Source organism: Mercenaria mercenaria, chromosome 18 (assembly GCF_021730395.1).
Source record: "Mercenaria mercenaria strain notata chromosome 18, MADL_Memer_1, whole genome shotgun sequence".
NCBI lineage: Eukaryota > Metazoa > Mollusca > Bivalvia > Venerida > Veneridae > Mercenaria > Mercenaria mercenaria.
In genome coordinates this window covers 57,867,602-57,891,123 of record NC_069378.1, presented here as the reverse complement: position 1 = coordinate 57,891,123, position 23,522 = coordinate 57,867,602, and the positions used below count along the sequence as shown (strand labels likewise).

The 23,522-nt window shown below is 35.3% G+C and overlaps 1 protein-coding gene across 4 annotated transcripts in view; it reads right to left on the bottom strand.

The window, feature by feature from the left end:
• Positions 1 to 23,522, bottom strand: part of LOC123538436 (kalirin-like) — a 315,629-nt gene that overhangs the window by 134,977 nt on the left and 157,130 nt on the right. For all 4 annotated transcript variants that reach the window (XM_053530236.1, XM_053530237.1, XM_053530238.1 and 1 more), the window contains 3 exons: positions 14,719 to 14,956; positions 5,106 to 5,196; positions 4,217 to 4,346 (listed from right to left, as the gene is read on the bottom strand). In XM_053530236.1, the coding sequence (XP_053386211.1) occupies positions 4,217 to 4,346; positions 5,106 to 5,196; positions 14,719 to 14,956 (459 nt within the window). The remainder of the gene's footprint in view (positions 1 to 4,216; positions 4,347 to 5,105; positions 5,197 to 14,718; positions 14,957 to 23,522) is intronic.

Sequence of the window (23,522 nt, the reverse complement as noted above, 5' to 3'; positions counted from 1 at the left end):
ACCTCTACACCATACTTATTATGGTAATATCAGAAAATATTCCTGTGCACTTGATTTGCACTAGCAGCAAGTACGAACAATAAACCAGCACCAGGTAATACCTTAACATCATGAGCACCGAGGATTGTATTGCAATGACAAACTGACTGAGTATGCCTGCAGGCTTAGGAATAATTTGCAAAACAAGCAGTGTGATATCTATGTCATTTCCGAAAACCACATCATACAAAATTCTTGCCAGTATATATATATATATATATTGCTAGGTGGGGAAATATTGTAATTTATGAATTATTTGTCTGCAACTGCTGGGAAAAAGGCACAATGCCACTAAATTTCTCAAGTTTTGGATACACAGAAACAACTTTGAATGAATATCTTTTCTTAAAACATATGCTACACTAAAATGCATTAAACTAAACACAGTTTGAAATATCGCAGATTTTTACTGAGCGCGTCAGTTTCAATTTGACAGCTATGACATGTGTTTAGACGTGTGTAACAGCCATTATGTACCTTTGCAATGACCTCGAACTATACTGTCTAAGAATAGAGTCAGACAGTTTCTCAAACGATATTGATTTCAAATACAGGAAATATATATATTTCCATCCAGGAAATGTCACTCTTGGTAAACACTGCTTAAAATGACACCAGAGTTGTCTTTCTTATATTTGTTAAAAGTACTCAACTCTGACAAGCTTAAAATCGAAATGTGGTGAAGAGTTACCTGAAATGGCAGAGAAAATGCACTGTAATTTGTGCACTTTCACAGGTATTAAAGTACTATTTTATCAATACAAAATAATAAATCTGGAAATAAAACATCAATTATAAGTAGCATAACTTTAATCAGGATGAATCTATGACAGGTCATTGTGCCTAGAATACTAGACACATTTTGATAAACAAAATAATTATTTCAGTTTTGGTCTATCATCTCTGAAAGAGCAAAAATTCTATTTCATTACTTATGATCTTTCACTAACAGCCTCCAACTGAATTTTCTGTGACTCGCATCTTTTTTTTGTCCTTTTTTAAAGTACTTATTTGAGAAAATTCTGTATTCAAAATCCAACAAACAAAATTTAATGATCTGCCTGAAAATATTGTAATTTAAACTCCATTTCTGTTAGAGACTGTTGGTAAAAGCAGGTACACAGAAAATCATAAATAAAGTGGAACCTCCCTTAGTGTGAACAACTCTAAAGCATTTAAACACCATCATAATGCTATATAGTATTGCTACTTTTGACCTAATTATATTTTTTCATTTTTTTTTTTAAAATTTTCAATTATTGTTTTTTTGGAAAATATGTGTCACGGTATAGAACTTGAATATTAAAATGGGGAGAAAATGTGCAGCCAGACCGTGACTCGAACCCGGGGCCTCGGAATACCGTTCCGATGCTCTACCGACTGAGCTATCCGGCCGCCTACACATTTTCTCCCCGTTTTAATATTCAAGTTCTATACCGTGACATATGGATGAGCGAGGGCATAAAATAGGGAATATACATTAAGACGTGTGGGTTGGGTGTTTGCTTATTTGAGGAGTCACTAAGGCAGGTTATACTGTATAATGAAATGAAACTTGAACACAGTGTCTGTTATCTCAATATATAAAAGCATTGAAATTTTTCAGCTGCTGTCAGATTTTCTAGGGCTTGACAATATAGGAAAAACTTCCACACATAACTGCTAATGTATTTGTTGCTGTTTTTTTTTCTCTGTTGCTATAGGAATGGCCAAATCTTGTAATGAATAGGTGCACTCTTTCAATTTATACAATGCCATTTATATAACAGAACACTGAGTACTTGCACTTTTCTGATATACTGTGAAATCACTGATATTTCTGGGGGACTATTTTTTGTGGAGGACTTTTTTTTTTTTTTGATTTTGTTGATGCATTATTCCACAGAATTAAATCCCAATGAACATATAAAATTCTCATTCATTTCAATAATATATTCAAAAGTTGAAACTGACAATGTCATATCCCTGTGAAGAAGCTATTCTGTTGAAAGCCACGTAATAAAATGATCCCACAGTATATATCCAAGCTCTAATTAAGTGAATTTGTCTGCCAGACTAAATACATTTTTTGTATTCTACACTGGAGTACTTATTTACAGCAACTCTTAAGAGAAATGGACAATGATTATATAATATGCAGGTTTAGTCTACAATATGGGAGAGACAGAAGAAAGTTCATACAGATTTTATTAAACTTTAGAGAATCCTGTGTGTGCACCAGTAAGATACACTAGCTGGTATTGCTTCCTGTTTGGCAGGTATTAAATGCCGTTTTTTTTTTTCAACTTAAGGACTAAAGGATACGTAGAAGTGCTCAATTACAGTGACCAGTGTTTCCAGATTCCATTCCAGCACTTACTTGGTGTCCTTAAGGAACTGACAACTTCTCTACATGAATCAGAAGTGGAGGTCCAATGACTTTACGTCAAATCATCACACGGGACACTGCCTTCTAATGGAGATCAAACTCTTGACCTTTAATTAAGTCTCTGGCTCTACCCACTGAGTTAACCGGGGATGCCGACCCACTGAGCTACCCTAGCGTCCTACCCACTGAGCTATCCTGGCGTGCTACCCACCGGGCTACCCTGGCATGCCTACTCACTGAGTTACCCTGGCGCGCTACCCACTGAGCTATCCTGGCGTGCTACCCACCGGGCTACCCTGGCATGCCTACTCACTGAGCTACCCTGGCGCGTTTCCCACTGAGGTAACCTGGTCTGCTACCAATGTTATGAGCAAGATCTTACATACAGGAAGAAAGTGTTTTTGCATATTTTCGTGACAAAGTGGTTTTTACAAGTTTTGCATAGAGAGCCTTATCAAGATTGTCTACAGATTAAAAAGCAGCTTTTGACAGCTTTACAAAAATTAAAACACAGTATATATTATTTGCAAAACCACAACCGTATCTCCATTTTTAAAAAAAAAAGTTTTCATGAAAGCATACAGATGCTTATTTTTTTTCTAAAGTTACCTTAAATACAGCTTAAACAAATACTTATTTCCCGTTTTTCAACCCTACTCTAAAGCAAACTGGGAAGAAAATACTGGAATATCGTACCGTAGATTGGATATTTTTGGCAATGCTTTTATTTCACAATTTGATTTAAAAAAATGCCTTATACTAACTATCAAGAACTGAGTCCATATGTTATATGTTAGTTTAAGGTAGTTCTGCATGTTTGATAAACCGGAAGTGATGGCGTTACGTTATTTATCCGGAAAACGTAGAATAAAGCCTGGATTGGGCGTATGGAAATGAAAATAATTTTATGATTTAATCGAAACCTGTGAGTAAATTTATTACAATGGCACTGTTGCTATATTTCTAAAGTCAAAATATGATACTAAAACATATGACACATTAAAACATTCAAGAAATGTCTTAAAATTAGCGTGAAATATCCGGTTCACTTTAATCTTGGTCAAATATCTCAAAAATAAGCACAAGGACCTATACATTTTATTTCACCAAATTATAGGCCATATGTTTATTTACAACTGTGAAAAGTTTCATCAAAATCTATATTGTAGAAAAAACTTTGATCCAAACGTGCAGAACTACCTTAATGTATCACACCTTTAAGATTAGGTTGGTTAATACTAGGTATTTGCAACTGTAATAAAATTCATGAATTTTCAAAATATCAGCAATACTGTGAAATCATTAATATTCATGGAGGACTAATTTTCATGGTTGAGTCAATTCACGTAATTTAATCCCAACGAACAAGTAAAATTCCCATTCATTTTATGTTTAAAAGTTGAAATCCTCAAATTCATATCCCCACAAAATTGACATTTTGACCAAAACCACGAAATTCACATCCATGAAATTAAATGATTTTACAGTATACAGTTCACAATTCTCTATGAAATTTTTTTCGATGGGTGTACCTGCACATTAATTATGCTGATGACAGTAAAAACACAGAATTCCTATTGTACTGGTTACAAAAATATTTGAAGACAATATGATGAGAATGTGTAAGCACATCTACCTACAAATCTTTTGTTTACATTGAAGTGAATATTTTCCCCATTGGTGTATTAGATTTTACAGCACACATTAAAGACAATATTCTGCTGTAATGAAAATGCTAAAATGTTTTGAAACTAAAATTTGAGAATTCAAGAAAATATTCACTTGTCCGCCTCCAACAAACAGGCTTACCCTTGATGCCCCTAGCGCTCCGGCCACTTGTCTCTCTATATAATCTCCCTTCTGTCCCTCTAATACAGGTGCTGTCCCCTTTTCTATCTTATTTGTGCTCAGTTTTCGTACTGGATTAGTTAACCATTTCCTGAAATCAAAATAAATATTTCTAACATATATATTAATGTATAGATCTGCCTGATTTATCAAATAAGCTCCTCCCATTTAAGGTATGACCCATTGAATACTGTACCTTCTGTTGAAGAGTATTCAATTCCTACAATAAAAATACTTTGACTTAAATTTTTCTGGAGACATAGGTTCAAGCCCTAATGGAACAAATTTTTTGTGAATTATGCTGAACCATTATACAAAATTTTGTTGGAATCTGTTCAACAGTATCAGAGAGAGCAGTCAAGACAAAATGTACATACCCAAGAGATATTTCAAAGACCAATAACTCTACTTAAATTCATTATATCTTAATTAGGCTTGGTCTTGATCATTTCTATACTGTTCCATTAAAATCAGGAACATAGTGTAAGAGAACAGTTTAAACAATAGGCCATAACTCTATTAAAAATCCCTATATTCTATATAAACTTAATTTTGTTTTATTTGTTTTGAGTTTAACGCCATTTTGTAACAGTATTTCAGTCATGTATCAGGGACAGTTAACCTAACCAGTGTTCCCAGATTCTGTACCTTAGTACAAACCTGTTCTCCACAAGTAAAAGCCATTTTACCCACAGAATGATTTCAGACGCGATGTTTTTTATCAAACTGTCACAAAGTACATACGCCATGCCCAGGGATCGAGCTCAACCCCGGTATCGCTAGACCGTCGTTCCCCCTACTGAGCTAACTGGCCAGGCTGATACCTCACCCTCTCTTACATCTATCTTACCTGAAACTTGTTCCACTGCTCCGCCTCTTCACGACCGGTGACGATGAATTCAGATTTGCCATTGACGTACTTGGACTTGCCTCTGGGGAGTCTGGAAAATAAAAGCAGTAATATTATTATGTTACAATATTTAATGTTTATCTCTTCTGCATATGCCCTCCATCCAGCACATTAAAACGCAAATGACCATCAAATATTGTCCCATACTAATACCACAAGTAATAAATTTTAACCAAAGAGGTTTTTGGAACTTCTTCCGTTTAACACTCAAAATGTAGATTACATATATAGCTTGTAACTATCTAATATGCAATAAGGCATTTATAGTATATATCTAATATGCAATAAGGCATTTATGGTGTATACCAAATATGCAATATGGCACTTATAGTGTATACCAAATATGCAATATGGCACTAAGTGTATACCAAATATGCAATATGGCACTTATAGTGTACACCAAATATGCAATATGGCACTTACAGTGTATATCAAATATGCAATATGGCACTTACAGTGTATACCAAATATGCAATATCGCACTTAGTGTATACCAAATATGCAATATGGCACTTACAGTGTATACCAAATATGCAATATGGCACTTATAGTGTACACCAAATATGCAATATGGCACTTATAGTGTACACCAAATATGCAATATGGCACTTACAGTGTACACCAAATATGCAATATGGCACTTACAGTGTACACCAAATATGCAATATGGCACTTACAGTGTACACCAAATATGCAATATGGCACTTACAATCTACACCAAATATACAATATGGCACTTACAGTGTATACCAAATATGCAATATCGCACTTATAGCGTATATCAAATATGCAATAAGGCATTTACCTTGACTGACAACAAGTCCAATTTTTCGCTTAATACAATTCCCCATTCTTACAGACTATTTAAACACATTGAAGTAAAGTATGAAGAAAGTCAACAAAGTTACTTATTGTTTGTCCAAATGAACAATCATATATACAGATCTTGTCAACTAAACATAGATGTATAAAGGTTGAGGAAGTTAAGTAGTTTTGATATTTTTGGACAATATTTCATTTTTAGCAGATATTTAGTAATCTATTGCTGAATATTCGCAGTTAATTATTTTCCAATGTTAAGCTACTTCTTGAAACATTATATGACATGTAATATGAGCTGTGCCATGAGAAAACCAACATAGTGGGTTTGCGACCAGCATGGATCCAGACCAGCCTGCGCATCCACGCAGTCTGGTCAGGCTCCATGCTGTTCGCTTTTAAAGCCTATTGGAATTGGAGAAACTGTTAGCGACCAGCATGGATCCTGACCAGACTGCGCGGATGAGCAGGCTGGTCTGGATCCATGCTGGTCGCACACCCACTATGTTGGTTTTCCCATGGCACGGCTCATATGTATAACTGTAAAAGAACATGTACAGTAAACTCTTACATTTTCACAAAGGATAATTTTTCAGAAAATCATCTGATAATACGCATATGAAAAGAAACAAGAGCACCGCCTTGCGGGTGCTGACGCTCATCTGATTTTTTTTGTATAATAGAAATATTGTCCTAACCATGATTTTCTAAGTCTAAAAAGGGCCATCATTCTTGCAAAAAGCAGGATATAGTTATGTTTATTGATGTACAGTGGCCTCTTATGATTGTGAAAAACTGTTGCAAGTTTTAAAGCAATAGCTTTGATAGTTTATGAGAAAAGTTGCCTTAAACATAATACTCAACCAAGAAAATGATTTTCTAAGTCCAAAAGGGGCAATAATTATTGCAAAAAGCAGGATGGAGTTATGTTGCTTGCTGTACAGGGTCAGCTTATGATGGTCAACAAGTGTTGCAAGTTTCAAAGCAATAGCTTTGATAGTTTAAGAGAAAAAGTTGACCTAAACATAAAACTTAACCAAGAAATCTGATATTTTCTAAGTCCAAAAGGGGCCATAAATCCTGCAAAAAGCAGGATGGAGTTATGTTTCTTGCTGCACAGGGTCAGCTTATGATGGTGAACAAGTGTTGCAAGTTTTAAAGCAATAGCTTTGATAGTTTAGGATAAAAGCTGACCTAAACATAAAACTTAACCAAGAAAACTGATTTTTTAAGCCCAAAAGGGGCAATAATTCTTGCAAAAAGCAAGATGGAGTTATGTTTCTTGATGTACAGGGTCTGCTTATGATGGTGAACAAGTATTCCAAGTTTCAAAGCAATAGCTTTGATAGTTTAGGAGAAAAGTTGACCTAAACATAAAACTTAACCAAGAAATCTGATATTTTCTAAGTACAAAAGGGGCAATAAATCTTGCAAAAAGCAAGATGGAGTTATGTTTCTTGCTATACAGGGTCAGCTTATGATGGTGAACAAGTCTTCCAAGTTTCAAAGCAATAGCTTTGATAGTTTAGGAGAAAAGCTGACCTAAACATAAAACTTAACCAGGCAACGCCGACGCCGACAACCGCTCAAGTGATGACAATAACTCATCATTTTTTTAAAAAAAATCAGATGAGCTAAAAATACTGGATTCTGTTGTTTTTTTCCCCCTCCAAAACACAGTGCCAGATTGTATGCATTTCATTTGAAGTTATGTTTCAGACACTGTTATAACATTACTTAATGCATTTTACTTTCATTACATTTGATATATATGTTTAGGCTTTGTTTTCTTCTTCTTTAAAATCACACATCGTCAGATGTATGGCAAATTCTGTTAAAAATTTTATAAATGTGAATAAGAGTTTCGTCAAGTTTATTTATCATATTGATCCTCTGGATCCATGCCCCTTTAGATGTTAATTTTCATCTGGATGCTTTCATCTGGATGCATGCGTCTTTTTAATGTGTATTTCCTCTAGAAATCTGCCCCTTTAAATGTTTATATATGGATGCATGCCCTTTAGATTTTTTATGTCTCGATACATGCCCCTTTAATCACCACAGAACTATTTATGTAGACAGTCTAGCAATCTTACATTTGTATTATATCATTTAGTTTCCACAATTGTCTGTATTTCATGCTGTGAATGTATTACTGCTCTTGTTTTTGTTTCAACTAAGTTCCAACTGTTTCTATGTCTAACTATGTCTTTTGTACGTCTAAGTATGTGCCCTAGATCTACAAGGTCTATTATTCTGAGGAGAACATAATCAGAAGGTGATATGCCTACATGGGAAATTGGCATGAAGTTCAAAATGTCTCTACAGTACAGAAACTGCAAATTGCTATGCACTATACAACATTATATCAACACATAGAACAAGGTTTTAAAGGGGCATAACTCCATATTTATTTTTTTCTTCAAATTAAGAGTAAGTATGTGCTGCACACATGATGCACCATACATAATACATCCCATTTTTTCGAAACAGGCGTATAAAAATAAAACAGCTAAATAATGGCTTTCTTTCAAAGCTGAAGCTCTTATAGTTTTTGAGAAAAGGTGGACCTAAACAAACACTTTAAACAACGCAAACACCAGCAATCAAGTGACGGCAATACTTAATACATTTTTTTGTAAAATCAAGATGAGCTAAAAAGAAAAGAAACATCATTCAAACTGTTGCAGAACTTTGATCAATTTCCTTGTCTTTGAAAAGATTGAGATGCAATAAAGCAATTTAAATATCTAAACTGATCTAAATAAAGATCCCATCAAGAGTCTACATATGAACCCCCAGTAATCTGACAGTTAATAGCCAGTATTCCATCATACTGGGAAAAACATTTTCTATCAAGATGCAAGATTACGATAACTGCATTCCACTTATATATGGATAGAAATTATCTGAGGATTTCATTTTTGTATTTGTTTCAAGCTACTTACTCTTACAAATGTGAAGAGGACAAAATGCTCCTATGTACCTAATCGTAAGGACAAATGTTCAATGTTGGTGGAAAAATGAAGACATTATAATTAATATCCCAACTAGCCCCCGCAACATGAGAAAGGTCACAGGCATGGTACTGCTCACAAACTAAAAGAAGGACCCTTAAAAAATAAAAAATTCCTAAGTCCATATAACCTTACCAGGTAGAGACAGGTAAAAATACATCTCAAAATCGGATGTTACATGCATATTGTACTACAGAAAAGTGGTCTTGATTTTTCCCTTCGACTAGTAATAAAAAAGTTACAATATAAGCTATTTGAAGAAGAATTAATGCTCAGGACAAAGTTATTCTGGTAATTGTGACCTTTGGCCTCTAAATGTGACCTTGACCTTTGACCTAGGGATCTGGTTGTTGTGCATGACACATCATCTAATGCTTATTATTTGTGTCAAATTATTTTAAAATCGGACCATGTATGTCAAAGTTAAGGACCGGACACGAAGACCACATTATCAGTTTAACATGTAGTGAAAGTTGGCTAAGTTCAACCAAAGACTGTGACCTTGACCTTTTAGCTAGTGAAATGGTTCTTGCGCATGACACATCAGTTATCCATGCATATCATTTGTGTGAAATAATTTTGAAATCGGACCATGCATGTCAAAGTTATGGCCCAGACACGAACACCACCCTTTCCCGAACACACAAAAGCACGAACACACACACAAACAAACACACACAGGGGTAACACTATATGCCCCCCACCCCAGTTTATGACGGGGGCATTTTTAACAGTAGACAGTTGTCATTAACAGAAAGTAAGACAAAATGGAGGTTGCTGTCAGGATGCCAAGGTTTAAAACTGAATCTGGAGACCAGTCTGTAGATGCAGCCTTATCATTGGACAATTTCATGTTTGAACTCCGAATCAACCAATCAGATACAAGAATTTTTGACTGGTTTACACACTCAGCTTTTCAATTTTGACATTGTTCTAACAGAATCTCAAGATCGGTCAAAATTTGCTCAAGTTGACCCAGTCCACTACACAAAAGATTCAATATTTGCTCAAGTGGACCAATTTCACTATTCAAAACGTGTCTCTGGGTACAAAAAAGTTTAAATATAAGGTTTAGGTGAGCTTACATTCAGCAGATGATAAATAAAGAGGTGGAATTAACCTTTAGCCTGCTGGCGGCGAGCTATTCTGCCTTTGCGACCAGTGCAGACCAAGATCAGCCTGCACATCCGTGCAGTCTGATCATGGTCTACACTGTTCGCTATTCAGTCAGTAAATTTTCAGTAAACACCCCTTCAAATAATAAATGGTATTGCCCAAATTGAAGGATGGACCAGTCCATTTTAGAAATTTAGCAGGCTAAGGGTTAAGATGGTATTTCCACAAAGGAAGCAGATTACACCTTGAAGATGTTCTACAATGTCTGGATCCAAACATAAAACATTTGGAGTGCACTTCATTCTTTGAGTGAGGATAAACACCACACCAGGGGATATTAAGAACTATTTCTGTCTACTTCAGCACAAACATGGAGTAATGTACTTCCCAAGGAGGGTTCATTTTTGTTATTTTTCATATGCACAACCAATAGTTTGCAATAATCAGGTCTAACAAGATACAAATTCCTGTAAAATCAAAATTATGCAGATCAATAGCATAGTTCAAATTTGAAAATTATACAATATATCTATTTTTAACTTCCAAAATGAAGAGTGTGCTATTTTTATTTTGCAAAATGAAGAGTATGCCATTTTTAACTTTCAAAATGAAGAGTATTACAAAATGAACAGATTGCAGCAGTAATAGAACTTGATTGAATAGGCTAAAACCTTGATTATGAATGAATGACAATGTTGAAAAATATCGACTTTATCAGATATCGATATTTCAACAATAAATGTTGCAAGGAGCAAATTCATCTGAAGCTAATTCTTGTGAATTTTGTGAATCTGCAAAAGTATAAAATCCCAAAGAACATTCAATAAATCATCGAAAGTAATAATCCATGAATTAATATCCTCCCTCCCCCCCCCCCCACCCCCAAAAAACCCTTTCTGGTAGAAATGACTTAATTACATGCTCAAAAAATTTAATGATTTCACAGAAATTTCCCATTTTTTCCAAGCTGCATAAAGCAGACCAATAAAAGGACATTAATCTGTATGTCACAGGTTGTCTTGAAGCAGGATATATTCTGTCTTAGCTGTCTGGATACTAATCTAACATTTCAGTCAATGCCTTCTATACCAGCAGATATCTATTACTGTATGTTTAGTTATTATTTGTGACTGACTTTTTTGTGCGAGTCAATATGTCTAATCAAAGGCCTTCGTGACTTACTATGACACATCTGCACAAAAAACTGTGTTTTATTTGCCAACAAAGCACGCAAAACTAAAATCTATTTCCATTCTCACATGTTTGAATCACATCAGGAAGAGATACTAATCTGGAATCCATATTTAGGCTATATAGACATAAGTAGGTCATTTTGTGAAACATGTTTTAATCAATAAGACAGTCTGTGGGTGAGACAATATTAATAATCACTAAAATCCTTTGTTTACATTAAAAGAAAATCTTAAAAGTTTTAGAATTAATTTTTACGACTTCTATGAAAGTTCATGGAAATATTATAAGACTTGCATCTGAAAACACATTGAAAGAGTTTGGAAATGTACTGAATATTTACCCAAAGAATTCAGCAGTTTTATTCAAGTGCCTATTTCTAATTACATTCCTTTTATTGCCAAACTTTTGCAAGCAAAATAAAATCTTACAGCATTCATTAATTATCTGTTCAACTTTGAAGCATCCATGATGCAGACTAACTTCAGAACGCAACCTTTTGATTGTTCAGTTTCTAGACTGTGCTCAATAACAACCAATCAGATGCTAGAGTTTTTGTGACTGGTTCATCCATGACTACAAATACCCCAACCAAATTTATATTCAACTACAAAAATTCCACATCCAAGCACTGACAGTTACAGTTAGCGTCTGCCAATCTATTCCACTAATTCCAAGGGTTTTTTATCTTAAAGACAAGCTGTTTAAGGCAGGAAAGTGACATTTATTGCCTCTGTCAAGAATTTTAAAACTGCTTATACAGAGAATGCAGACATGAGGGTCATACAAAATAGGCTTTCTAGCAACATCAAATGGAAAACAATTCCATACTTGAGATTCCATAGACCTATGATAAAACGTCTCCAAGGACAAAAAGATAAAATGAGTACAAAAAAAGAGAATATTTATTTTTCTAATGCATTTGTTGGTCATTTGTTGTATTACAGTTTGTCAGTGGTAGAAATCTATATTGACTCTAATCCGTATCTTTTTTATAAACTATTCTTCTTGTAAAATTAACTTGAATGTTGTATGTTTTAAAAGGTCTTCATTTGTTGCAGTTTTTGTACTTTTTTAATCAATATCATCATTTATTAACAAGATAAAATGGACATGATGTAGATTACAGTATAAATGCTCCTAATTACTTTCTTGACAGACAAGTCTGAGTGCAGTAGAACCTGGTATTTCAAGATCTTTATAGACAGGTTTTCAATGTAGTGGTATCTGGTAGTTTATGGTCTTTATAGACAGGTTTTCAATGTAGTGGTATCTGGTAGTTTATGGTCTTTATAGACAGGTTTTCAATGTAGTGGTATCTGGTAGTTTATGGTCTTTATAGACAGGTTTTCAATGTAGTGGTATCTGGTAGTTTATGGTCTTTATAGACAGGTTTTCAATGTAGTGGTATCTGGTAGTTTATGGTCTTTATAGACAGTTTTCAATGTAGTACGGGTATCTGGTAGTTTATGGTCTTTATAGACAGTTTTCATTGTAGTGGTATCTGGTAGTTTATGGTCTTTATAGACAGTTTTCAATGTAGTGGTATCTGGTATTTCATGGTCTTTATAGACAGGTTTTCAATGTAGTGGTATCTGGTATTTCATGGTCTTTATAGACAGGTTTTGTCTATAGAGGTGTCTGGTATTTTATGGTCTTTATAGACAGTTTTCAATGTAGTGGTATCTGGTATTTCATGGTCTTTATAGACAGGTTTTCAATGTAGTGGTATCTGGTATTTCATGGTGTTTATAGACAGGTTTTCAATGTAGTGGTATCTGGTATTTCATGGTCTTTATAGGCAGGTTTTCAATGTAGTGGTATCTGGTATTTTATGGTCTTTATAGACAGGTTTTCAATGTAGTGGTATCTGGTATTTCATGATCTTTATAGACAGGTTTTCAATGTAGTGGTATCTGGTATTTCATGGTCTTTATAGACAGGTTTTCAATGTAGTGGTATCTGGTATTTCATGGTCTTTATAGACAGGTTTTCAATGTAGTGGTATCTGGTATTTCATGGTCTTTTGTCTGTAGAGGTGTCTGGTATTTTATGACCTTTACAGGAATGTTGACTGTAGAGGTGCCTGGTATTTTATGGTCTTTATAGAAAGGTTTTGTCTGTAGAGGTGTCTGGTATTTTATGGTCTTTATAGACAAGTTTTGTCTATAGAGGTGTCTGGTATGTTATAACATTTACAGGCAGGTTTGACTGTATAGGTGCTTGGTATTTTATGGTCTTTATAGACAAGTTTTGTCTGTAGAGGTGTCTGGTATTTTATAACATTTACAGGCAGGTTCGACTGTAGAGGTGTCTGGTATTTTATGGTCTTTATAGACAGGTTTGACTGTAGAAGTGCCCGGTATTTTATAATCTTTATAGACATATATGAATGTAGAGGTGTCTGGTATTTTATGATCTTTATAGACATATATGAATGTAGAGGTGTCTGACATTTTATAATCTTTATAGAGAGGTTTGAATGTAGAGGTGTCTAGTATTTTATGATCTTTATAGAGAGGTTTGACTGTAGAGGTGTCTGGTATTTTATGGTGTTTAAAGACAGACTTGACTGTAGAGGTGTCTGGTATTGTATGGATGTTTAAAGACAGGCTAGAATGTAGAGGTGTCTGGCATTTTATGGGTGTTTAAATAAACAGACTTGACTGTAGAAGTGTCTGGAATCTTACAGTGTTTAAAGACAGACTAGACTGTAGAAGTGTCTGGTATTTTATAAGTGTTTAAAGACAGACTTAAATGTAGATATGTCTTGTATTTTATGGGTGTTTAAGATATATCTAATGTACTTCACGACCTTTATAGAAAGGTTTGACTGTAGAAGTGCCTGGTATTTCATGATATTTATAGAAAGATTCTTACTGCAAATGTACCTAGAATTTCATGGCCTCTACATACAGGTTTGAATGTGATGGACCTGCTTTATATACAGGTTTGAATGTAGTATTTTATGTTTATAGACTGATTTTTCTTTAGCTGTATATGATATTTTAATGGTCTCTATAAATAGAACTGACTGTGAGAGTATGTCAACCTATCTGTTAAGAACAATATAATTATGTTGTATTAACTGTTACAAAGTGCTATTGCACCTCATTTAGATTTCATCTCCAATACTTTTGAATTTCTGTGCATTTTTATAAACTTCTGTCTTTGCATTACAAACGTATTCTTCCCCGCAATCTACTTTTAGTTTATTGAAGAGGACCATAGCTTATTTAGATCTTTAAGATACAGGAACCATCTTACTCTATTTCCTGAAAAATGGGGTTGCAAGGTCATTACCAAAGCATTGCTCCAACACAAATTCCAGGCTGTAAAACTGTCACCTTATACCTTGGACCACAGTTAAGCATATAACATTACTGTCTACAGATTACAAAACAAGTTACCTTCAAATTCCAGACTTGACCTTGACCCTGGGCCTAACAATCGAGGTATGGGCTTCAATGTTGCCGTGGGAACAAGGCCTTGACCTTGTTCTACACTGTCCCCTTGTAGAGTCCTAACGTAGCACCAGTTTGGCTGACCTGGTGAAAGATCAATGACCTCGACCTGTTGACCTCTGTGCACGGTAAGCTCAGAATTATTGCTTGCAGCAAAGTCATCAACCACAATAGTTACATCACTCTGAAAGTATAAATATACAACATAAATAATAGACTGTTTCTTAGCCATTGACTTTTACGCAAAGTAACTTGCCATGGAAACAAGCAACTGACCTTGACCTCTGTATATAATGTTTATCAGCTGATTGCTGTCAATCATCTGAAAGTTCAAAGTGCAATTAATTTACCTTACTCTAAGACTAAGTATCATACAACAAAAATACTCAATGTGTTTTTTGTTTGTTTGTTTGTTTGTTTTGTTTTTGTTTTTTTTGGCCTCTAGAGTGTTAACAAGACTTTTCTATGATTTGACATAGTGACCTAGTTTAAGACCGCAGGTAATCCAGTTTCGGAACTGAACTAGACTTCATTGAGATAAACATTCTGACAAAGTTTTATGAAGATCATGCAGAATATGTGACCTCTGCAGTGTACACCAAGTTTTTTCTATGTTTTGACCTAGTGACACAGTTTTCATAGAGACAAACATTCTTCAATAGTTTTATGAGGATGAGACACAAAATGTGGCCTTCAGAGCGTTCGCAAGTTTTTCTGACCCTAGAAATTCCGGAAATGAACTCATCCGAGATTTTATTGAGGGTAACATTGTGACAAAATTTCACTAACAGTGGGCCAAAACTATGACCTCTGAAGAGTTAACAGTAAACATTTTAACAACGACATTGGCAGACAGTATCACAATAGCTCACTTTGAACCTTTGATTCAGGTGAGCTAAAAATGGACAAAGAAAACTGATGGCTGGGTGTACAAAAAACGCAAAATTGATTTCCCTCTTAACTGAAGCTTACAAACAGATACTTTTGGTCTTTGAACACTTTTGAAGAGTTAAACACTTCCCTGACATGTCAGAAGTGAAAAAATGAATAATTACAGTCAGTTGCACTGCTTCTATTACAAAGAATGTTTTTTGCAGGGTGCAACATAACAGCTCATTTACTGTTCTATCCATGCAAATAGTCTAGACTTTATTACTCCAAAAAACCATTGTGTTTTGTGTTTTATGGCCTATCAATCAGGCTCTAAATTGTCTGCAAGCCTAAATGATTACAATCTTCACCCCCCCCCCCCCCCCCCCCCCCCCCACATGACGTGAAAAACATTTGCTAGGCTTGGCACTGATCCTTTCTGCAAAGGTTTGTCAAAATAAAACATTTGTTTGGGTCTAACACAGTTTTTCAACACTATTTCAGTTATGGAACAGCAGGCAGTTAACGTAACCAGTGTTCCTGGATTCTGTACCAGTACAAACCTGTTCTCCGCAAGTAACTGCCAATTTACCCATATGAATCAGAGGTGGAGAACAAAATGACTTCAAACAAAATGTATTTTATCAAATCATCACAGAGAACATACACCTCGTCTACGGATCGGATCGAACCCACAACCCGTAGATCTGTGCTTTGAAGAGGTACAAGTCCTGCAAAACGTTGACAAAAATTAACGAAATCTAGAAACATAAATCTGACATGAGACATAAAAAAAAGAGTGTTTCTCCCCTGATTCCCACTTTTCTGACATTCTCTTGCTATCTATAAAGAAATGTGGCTAAATTACACACATTAAATGAATTAGTTTTATTTAACACTTCAGCAAACAATTTATTCCAACACTTATAGCTGTCACTCAGTTTTGGCAGGATATGGCACCAGCGTCTTTTACGACTGCGCTCAGGCAAAAACTAACACATCAAGTGTCTAGACATAATTCTGTTGCCTGATTGTAGCTTTGGAATCAAACATCAACATATCAAGTAAGATTTATCAAATGTCATAGGCTTGTTTCTTTTGCTTATTTTCTGCTCTTTTGTTTATATTCAATTCTTTTGCTTATACTCAAGAAAAAAGGAAAATGTTCAATAACAGACACCTGTTGTAACAGACATGTGTTTTAACAGACACCTGTTTCAAAACAGGTTATGTTAGCTATTTAGATTTGTTAACTCTCTTGTTTTTTTGTATTTTTAAGTCACATCAACACAATTTAAAAGTGGTATGGCAACCTTTTATCCTCAAATTATGGGAGAAAGCCACAGGTGCCCATTTGAGCATTATTTTAGGAACAGGCAGGCCACCTGGGTAAAAGAAACAACCTTCCACAGGTTGCTCACATGACCACCCAAGCGGCATACAAACCTAAAATGTAACCGCATAAGCGGAGAACCAATCCAAATGTTTGACCACAAAACATGGAACAACTTCAAGTTTGACCACCAAAGAAACCTACAGCTTGATCACCAAAGCAGGGAAAAAACCTAGAGTTTGACCACCAAAGCAGGGAATAAACCTAGAGCTTGACCACCAAAGCAAGGAAAAAACCTAGCCCTTGACTACCAAAGCAGGGAATAAACCTAGAGTTTGACCACCAAAGCTGGGAAAAAACCTAGAGCTTGACTGCCAAAGGAGGGAAAAAACCTAGAGTTTGACCACCAAAGCAGGGAAAAAACCAAGAGTTTGACCACCAAAGCAGGGAATAAACCTAGAGTTTGACCACTAAAGCATGTAAAAAACCTAGAGTTTGACCACCAAAGCAGGGAATAAACCTAGAGCTTGACCACCAAAGAAGGGAATAAACCTTGAGCTTGACCACCAAAGCAGGGAATAAACCTTGAGCTTGACCACCAAAGCAGGGAATAAACCTAGAGTTTGACCACCAAAGCAGGGAATAAACCTAGACCTTGACCACCAAAGCAGGGAATAAACCTAGACCTTGACCACCAAAGCAGGGAATAAACCTAGAGCTTGACCACCAAAGCAGGGAATAAACCTAGACCTTGTCCACCAAAGCAGGGAATAAGCCTAGGGCTTGACCACCAAAGCAGGGAATAAGCCCTAATAGAAGAGAGACAAGTGATTCTTAGACAGCAAACGTAGCCATTATTATGGCAGAAGGCAACTTATTTGCTTATTATGCCAAAAAATTTGGATCAAACTGATTTATTTATTTATTTGGGTTTTACGGCGCACCAACACAGTATAGGTTATATGGCGCCAAACAGGACTACAAATTTTGGTTACACATCTCATTTACATCAAAATAAAAACATGAGGTATGGAATTAAAATTTGCATACCTGCTGGAATCACAGAGTTACTGCAAAGCCAAGTGTTAAGACCCTATTAGTCGCCTCTTACGATCATGCAAGGCGCTATACTGGCAATTATACATACATGTGGGAGAATCCTACATTTGGACATCAGAACACAGGCTCCTACTCACAGACTCCTCCTCACAGACTCCTCCTCACAGACTCCTACCCACAGACTCCTACTCACAGACTCCTATTCAAAACATTCAGTCTTCTAGCATTGTATAACTTCATGTGAATGACATCATTTTTCATGACAAACTTTGCTGGCTTCCTCTCATGGACACTTTTTGGCAGGGAATAAGCCAAATAGATTCTAGGAAACATTCTTCAGAACATTTTTCTGAGTTTATTGCAGACATATGGACCTCTTGTTGACAGTGCTTGATTTCCAACTCCAGTAATAAAACATTGCTGCCTAGACTCCCACTCTGATTAACTATTTGGCTTATTCCTGACAACAAGTGTCCCTGACAACTAAGCAAGAATGACACAAGAAACACTGCACCTGTCCCTGATGAATCTGATACACTATCACATGATCATTTAAAGCTGCAAATGACCTTAGAGTAATCACAAACATCAAGAAATGCTGAATGGTCTAGACTGTAATAATAACATACAAGACATATGAATACAGCAGCACTGTGATTAACACTGCAATTCTACAGCCCCCACATTAATTAAGCTCTCAAGAAACAAGCGAAAAAGACTAAATTTTAAGAATAATCCGAGTACCACATGTAAGTTGAATGAAAGGGAAGTAAACTGAAAATTATTCAACAAGTCATGGTTACTGTGCTCTACATTTTTTTGAAGGTAGAGTTATTATTCTTGCACTCTTCTTGTATTGAATACAGAGTTAAAATTCTTAAAGTCTGCTATTCTTTATAATACATTATAGAGTTATGATTCTTTCACTCTGCTAATTCCTTCTATTGAATATAGAGTTATAGTTCTTGCACTCTGCTATTCCTTCTATGGAATATAGAGTTATAGTTCTTGCACTCTGCTATTCCTTCTATGGAATATAGTGTTATAGTTCTTGCACTCTGCTATTCTTTCTATTGAATATAGAGTTATAGTTCTTGCACTCAGCTATTCCTTCTATAGAATATAGAGCTATAGTTCTTGCACTCTGCTATTCCTTCTATGGAATATAGAGCTATAGTTCTTGCACTCTGCTATTCCTTCTATAGAATATAGTTATAGTTCTTGCACTCTGCTATTCCTTCTATGGAATATAGAGTTATAGTTCTTGCACTCTGCTATTCCTTCTATGGAATATAGTGTTATAGTTCTTGCACTCTGCTATTCTTTCTATTGAATATAGAGTTATAGTTCTTGCACTCAGCTATTCCTTCTATTGATTGCTATTCCTTCTACTGAATATAGAGTTATAGTTCTTGCACTCAGCTATTCCTTCTATTGAATGCTACTCCTTCTATTGAATATAGAGTTATAGTTCTTGCACTCTGCTATCCCTTCTATAGAATATAGAGTTATAGTTCTTGCACTCTGCTATTTCTTCTATTGAATATAGAGTTATAGTTCTTGCACTCTGCTATCCATTCTATACAATATAGAGTTATAGTTCTTTCACTCTGCTATTCCTTCTATTGAATATTATAAGTTATGATTCTTGCACTCTGCTATTTCTTCTATTGAATATAGAGTTATAGTTCTTGCACTCTGCTATCCCTTCTATACAATATAAAGTTATAGTTCTTTCACTCTGCTATTCCTTCTATTGAATATTATAAGTTATGATTCTTGCACTATGCTATTCCTTCTATTGAATATAGAGTTATAGTTCTTGCACTCTGCTATTCCTTCTATTGAATATAGAGCTATAGTTCTTGCACTCTGCTATTCCTTCTATTGAATATAGAGCTATAGTTCTTGCACTCTGCTATTCCTTCTATAGAATATAGAGTTGTAGTTCTTGCACTCTGCTATTCCTTCTATTGAATATAGAGTTATAGTTTTTGCACTTGGTTCTTTGCTCTGCTAGCTCTTATGATTTTTTTTCTATAATTTAAGCAAAAGGGTCATGATGACCCTATATCGCTCACCTGTTAAATTTGGCCTTGGAATCATCAAGATAAATATTCTGACCTAGTTTCATAATGACAGGTCATAAATGATGCCTCTACAGTGATAACAAGGTTTTCCACTGATTTGAGTGGTGACCTAGTTTTTGACCCCACATGACCCAGTTTCAGACTTCATCTAGGAATCATCAAGATAAACATTCTTACCAAGTTTCATGAAGATAGGATCATAAATATGGCCCTTAAGAGTCTTAACAAGCTTTTCCTTTGATTTGAGCGGGTGACTTAGTATTTGACCCCACATGACCCACTTTCGAATCAACAAGATAAACATTCTGACCAAGTTTCATGAAGATATGGTCATAAATGTGGCCTCTAGGGTGTTAACAAGCTTTTCCATTGAGTTGACCTGGTGACCTAGTTTTCGATCTTGGCCTAGAGATCATCAAGATAAACATTCTGTGCAAGTTTGTATCATTTTTTAATCAAAGCATAAATGAAACATCTATATGGCTAAAAGGGCCAAAATAAAAAATATATATAAGGGACAGTAACTCTAGAACCCATGATGGAATCTAGCCGTTTTTCGAAAGGAACTGAGATCTTATTGTGACTTAAGTTGTGTGTAAGTGTGGTAAAAATCAAATGTAAAATGTCATGGGTTCTATCATGTTCACAAGATAAAAATTAACAAATTTTGACTCTTTCAGGGGTCAATCAGAGGTCTATTGTTGTTAAAGGAACTGAGATATTATGCCATTACAAGTTGTGTGCAAGTCTGATTAAAATCAATTCCAAATTGTGGTCTCTATTATGTTCACAAGCCAAAATAGCACATTTTGGCCCTTTAAGGTGCAATAACTCTGGAACCCATGATGGAATCTGGCCAGTTTTCGAAAGGAACCGAGATATCATGCCAATACAAGTTGTGTGCAAATTTGATTAAAATCAATTGCAAAATGTGGTCTCTATTGTGTTCACAAGAAATTGTGGACAGACGACGACGAACGACAGGCGATCACAAAAGCTCATGTTATCACTACACTGGTGAACTAAAAAAAAAAACATGGATGCTTTGCTGCAAGCACTGAATGTTGTTTAGGCTTCAAGAATTCAACCTTGAGAATACATTTTTTAATATCATAGATAAATGTACTGCATTTGGCTAACCTGATTATGCAATAATCCCAATATATTTTGGAATGCAGAAATCGTAAAACAAGGGTGTTTTCAAATAGTTGCATCACATACTTGAGGAAGAGTTGAGTAGTCTACTATAGCCATCTACAGTTTTTGAAATCCTGACTAAGTGATCTTTGCAATCATATACTCCATTACTAACTGCAGTAATATTCCTAACTACTTGAAATCAAGCCAGCATGAAAAGAAATTCTGAAAGCGCCTGTATGCATTGTGATAACTAGATATCTTACTATAATATTTGAATACAACTCTGGCAATTAAGGCACTGAACTTGACGTCTTTCACACTCCTTATTCACCTATCTGTTGGTATGGGTAGCACTGACTGAAACACTGAGTTTCATAAAGAAACATCTTGTGCTGTTTGAAGTTACTGCCAAATGTCTGATACAAGTACACTGTTTAAAAGTCACCTAAGCATCCACATTTTGTGAGGGACTGGCAGATAGACCACCCAGACGAAATGTTGACCATGGTTTTTGATGGTTGACCATGAACTAACGTGGTCAACCATCAAATACCATGGTGAAAACATGGTCAGGACCACGGTCGGCCATGGTCAACCATGGTGATATAAGATTGGCCATGGTCGACTATGGTCGACAATGGTCAGCCATGGTCAACAATGGTCAGAAATGACAATCAACAGTTTGACCATGGTCTACCATGGTCAACTTTTTTCAACCACGGTTGACCATGGTCATGTTTGTAATTTTCACAATTATCAAGTTTTACAATGCACCAAAGATGCCTGACTGCATTTTGGCTCCAAAAACATCCTAGATATAGAATAGTTTTCCTGCATTTATAGACTGTAGATTCAAAGGTAAACTTTCATAGTCTGACTATAATTTGTTGTCATCTAAGCAATTTTATGACAAATAAATGAGTGACTTGCAAAAATATATATAGACTGAAATTGTCATGTATTTTCACGACCCTTTCAAATTTATATTTAAACATTTAATTACTTATCTGTGTTGGTGAAATATTTTGATATATTTTAAACAAACCTTATAATTTGTAAAGTGCAGAACATTGTTTCAAACATACTGATTTTAAGATATATCAAAATAGTGTATTTTGATTTCTCGTTACAAAGTAATTTTTTCACATAATATACCCAAATTTTCAGTATATTTACATAAGTAACTACCACCGAAGAAACGGTCTCTCAGAATGTTGAAATTTTCTCCAATATGATTTTATGGAACAGTCAGTTTCTTTTATCAAAATTTAGCCACTTACAATGTTCCATTATAAATTATAATATCATCGAACAAGGTATCAACAATCTGAGAGATGCTTCCCTCCATATTGCATACTTCTTTAAAATGTAAAAAAAATTGCAAGTCGATAAAAGGAATTAAATTTTAGTAGTCAGATATACACTTGATTTTATTTCTGTCCATTTTTAACCTCATGTGAGGACTGGTTCTCTCCATGAGCATAGTTGTCCGTCCGGTATCTGTCAAGACTGATCCCTGTGTATGTTTTGTTAAATGGCACCACAGTTTTTTTATAGTCAATAATCACCACGTTCGACCATGGTCATGGACCATGGTTGACCGTGGTCCACAACCATGGTCAACCACGGTCGACCATGGTCCACAACCATGGTCGACCATGGTGATTATTGACTATCAAAAACCGTGGTGCCATTTAACAAAACGTGGTCGACCATGGTCATATGACCATGAACTACCATGGTAGACCATGGTAGTCCATGGTCATATGACCTTCATTTCGCCTGGGCACATACACTGTAAGTTATTTCAGAATCCATATTTTGTGATGGACAACTGACAGACAGGCGGATGGTGTGCACATGGTATACATATACACTTAGTATTGAAAGTTCTTGAAGGACTTAAAGACAGATCCCATGCATTGTTTAACTTATTGTAGCATCCACATTCTGTGATGGACTGACAGACAGGTGGCATGCACTGCAGGATCTATATTTTAAAACGGACAGACAGACAGCTAGCTAGACCGTATGCACTGTTTTTTGACAATTTGTAGGGGACTAACAAGCAGCAGGTCAGATTGTAAGGATCAAACAGACACAACAGAAACCTACAGTTCAATACTGTAAGATAAGAACTATTAGTGAGTGATTAATTTTGCTAACTTAGTATTTATGAACATTTTCTAAAAAACATTTTGCTAACTTAGTATTTATGAACATTTTCTAAAAAACATTTTGCTAACTTAGTATTTATG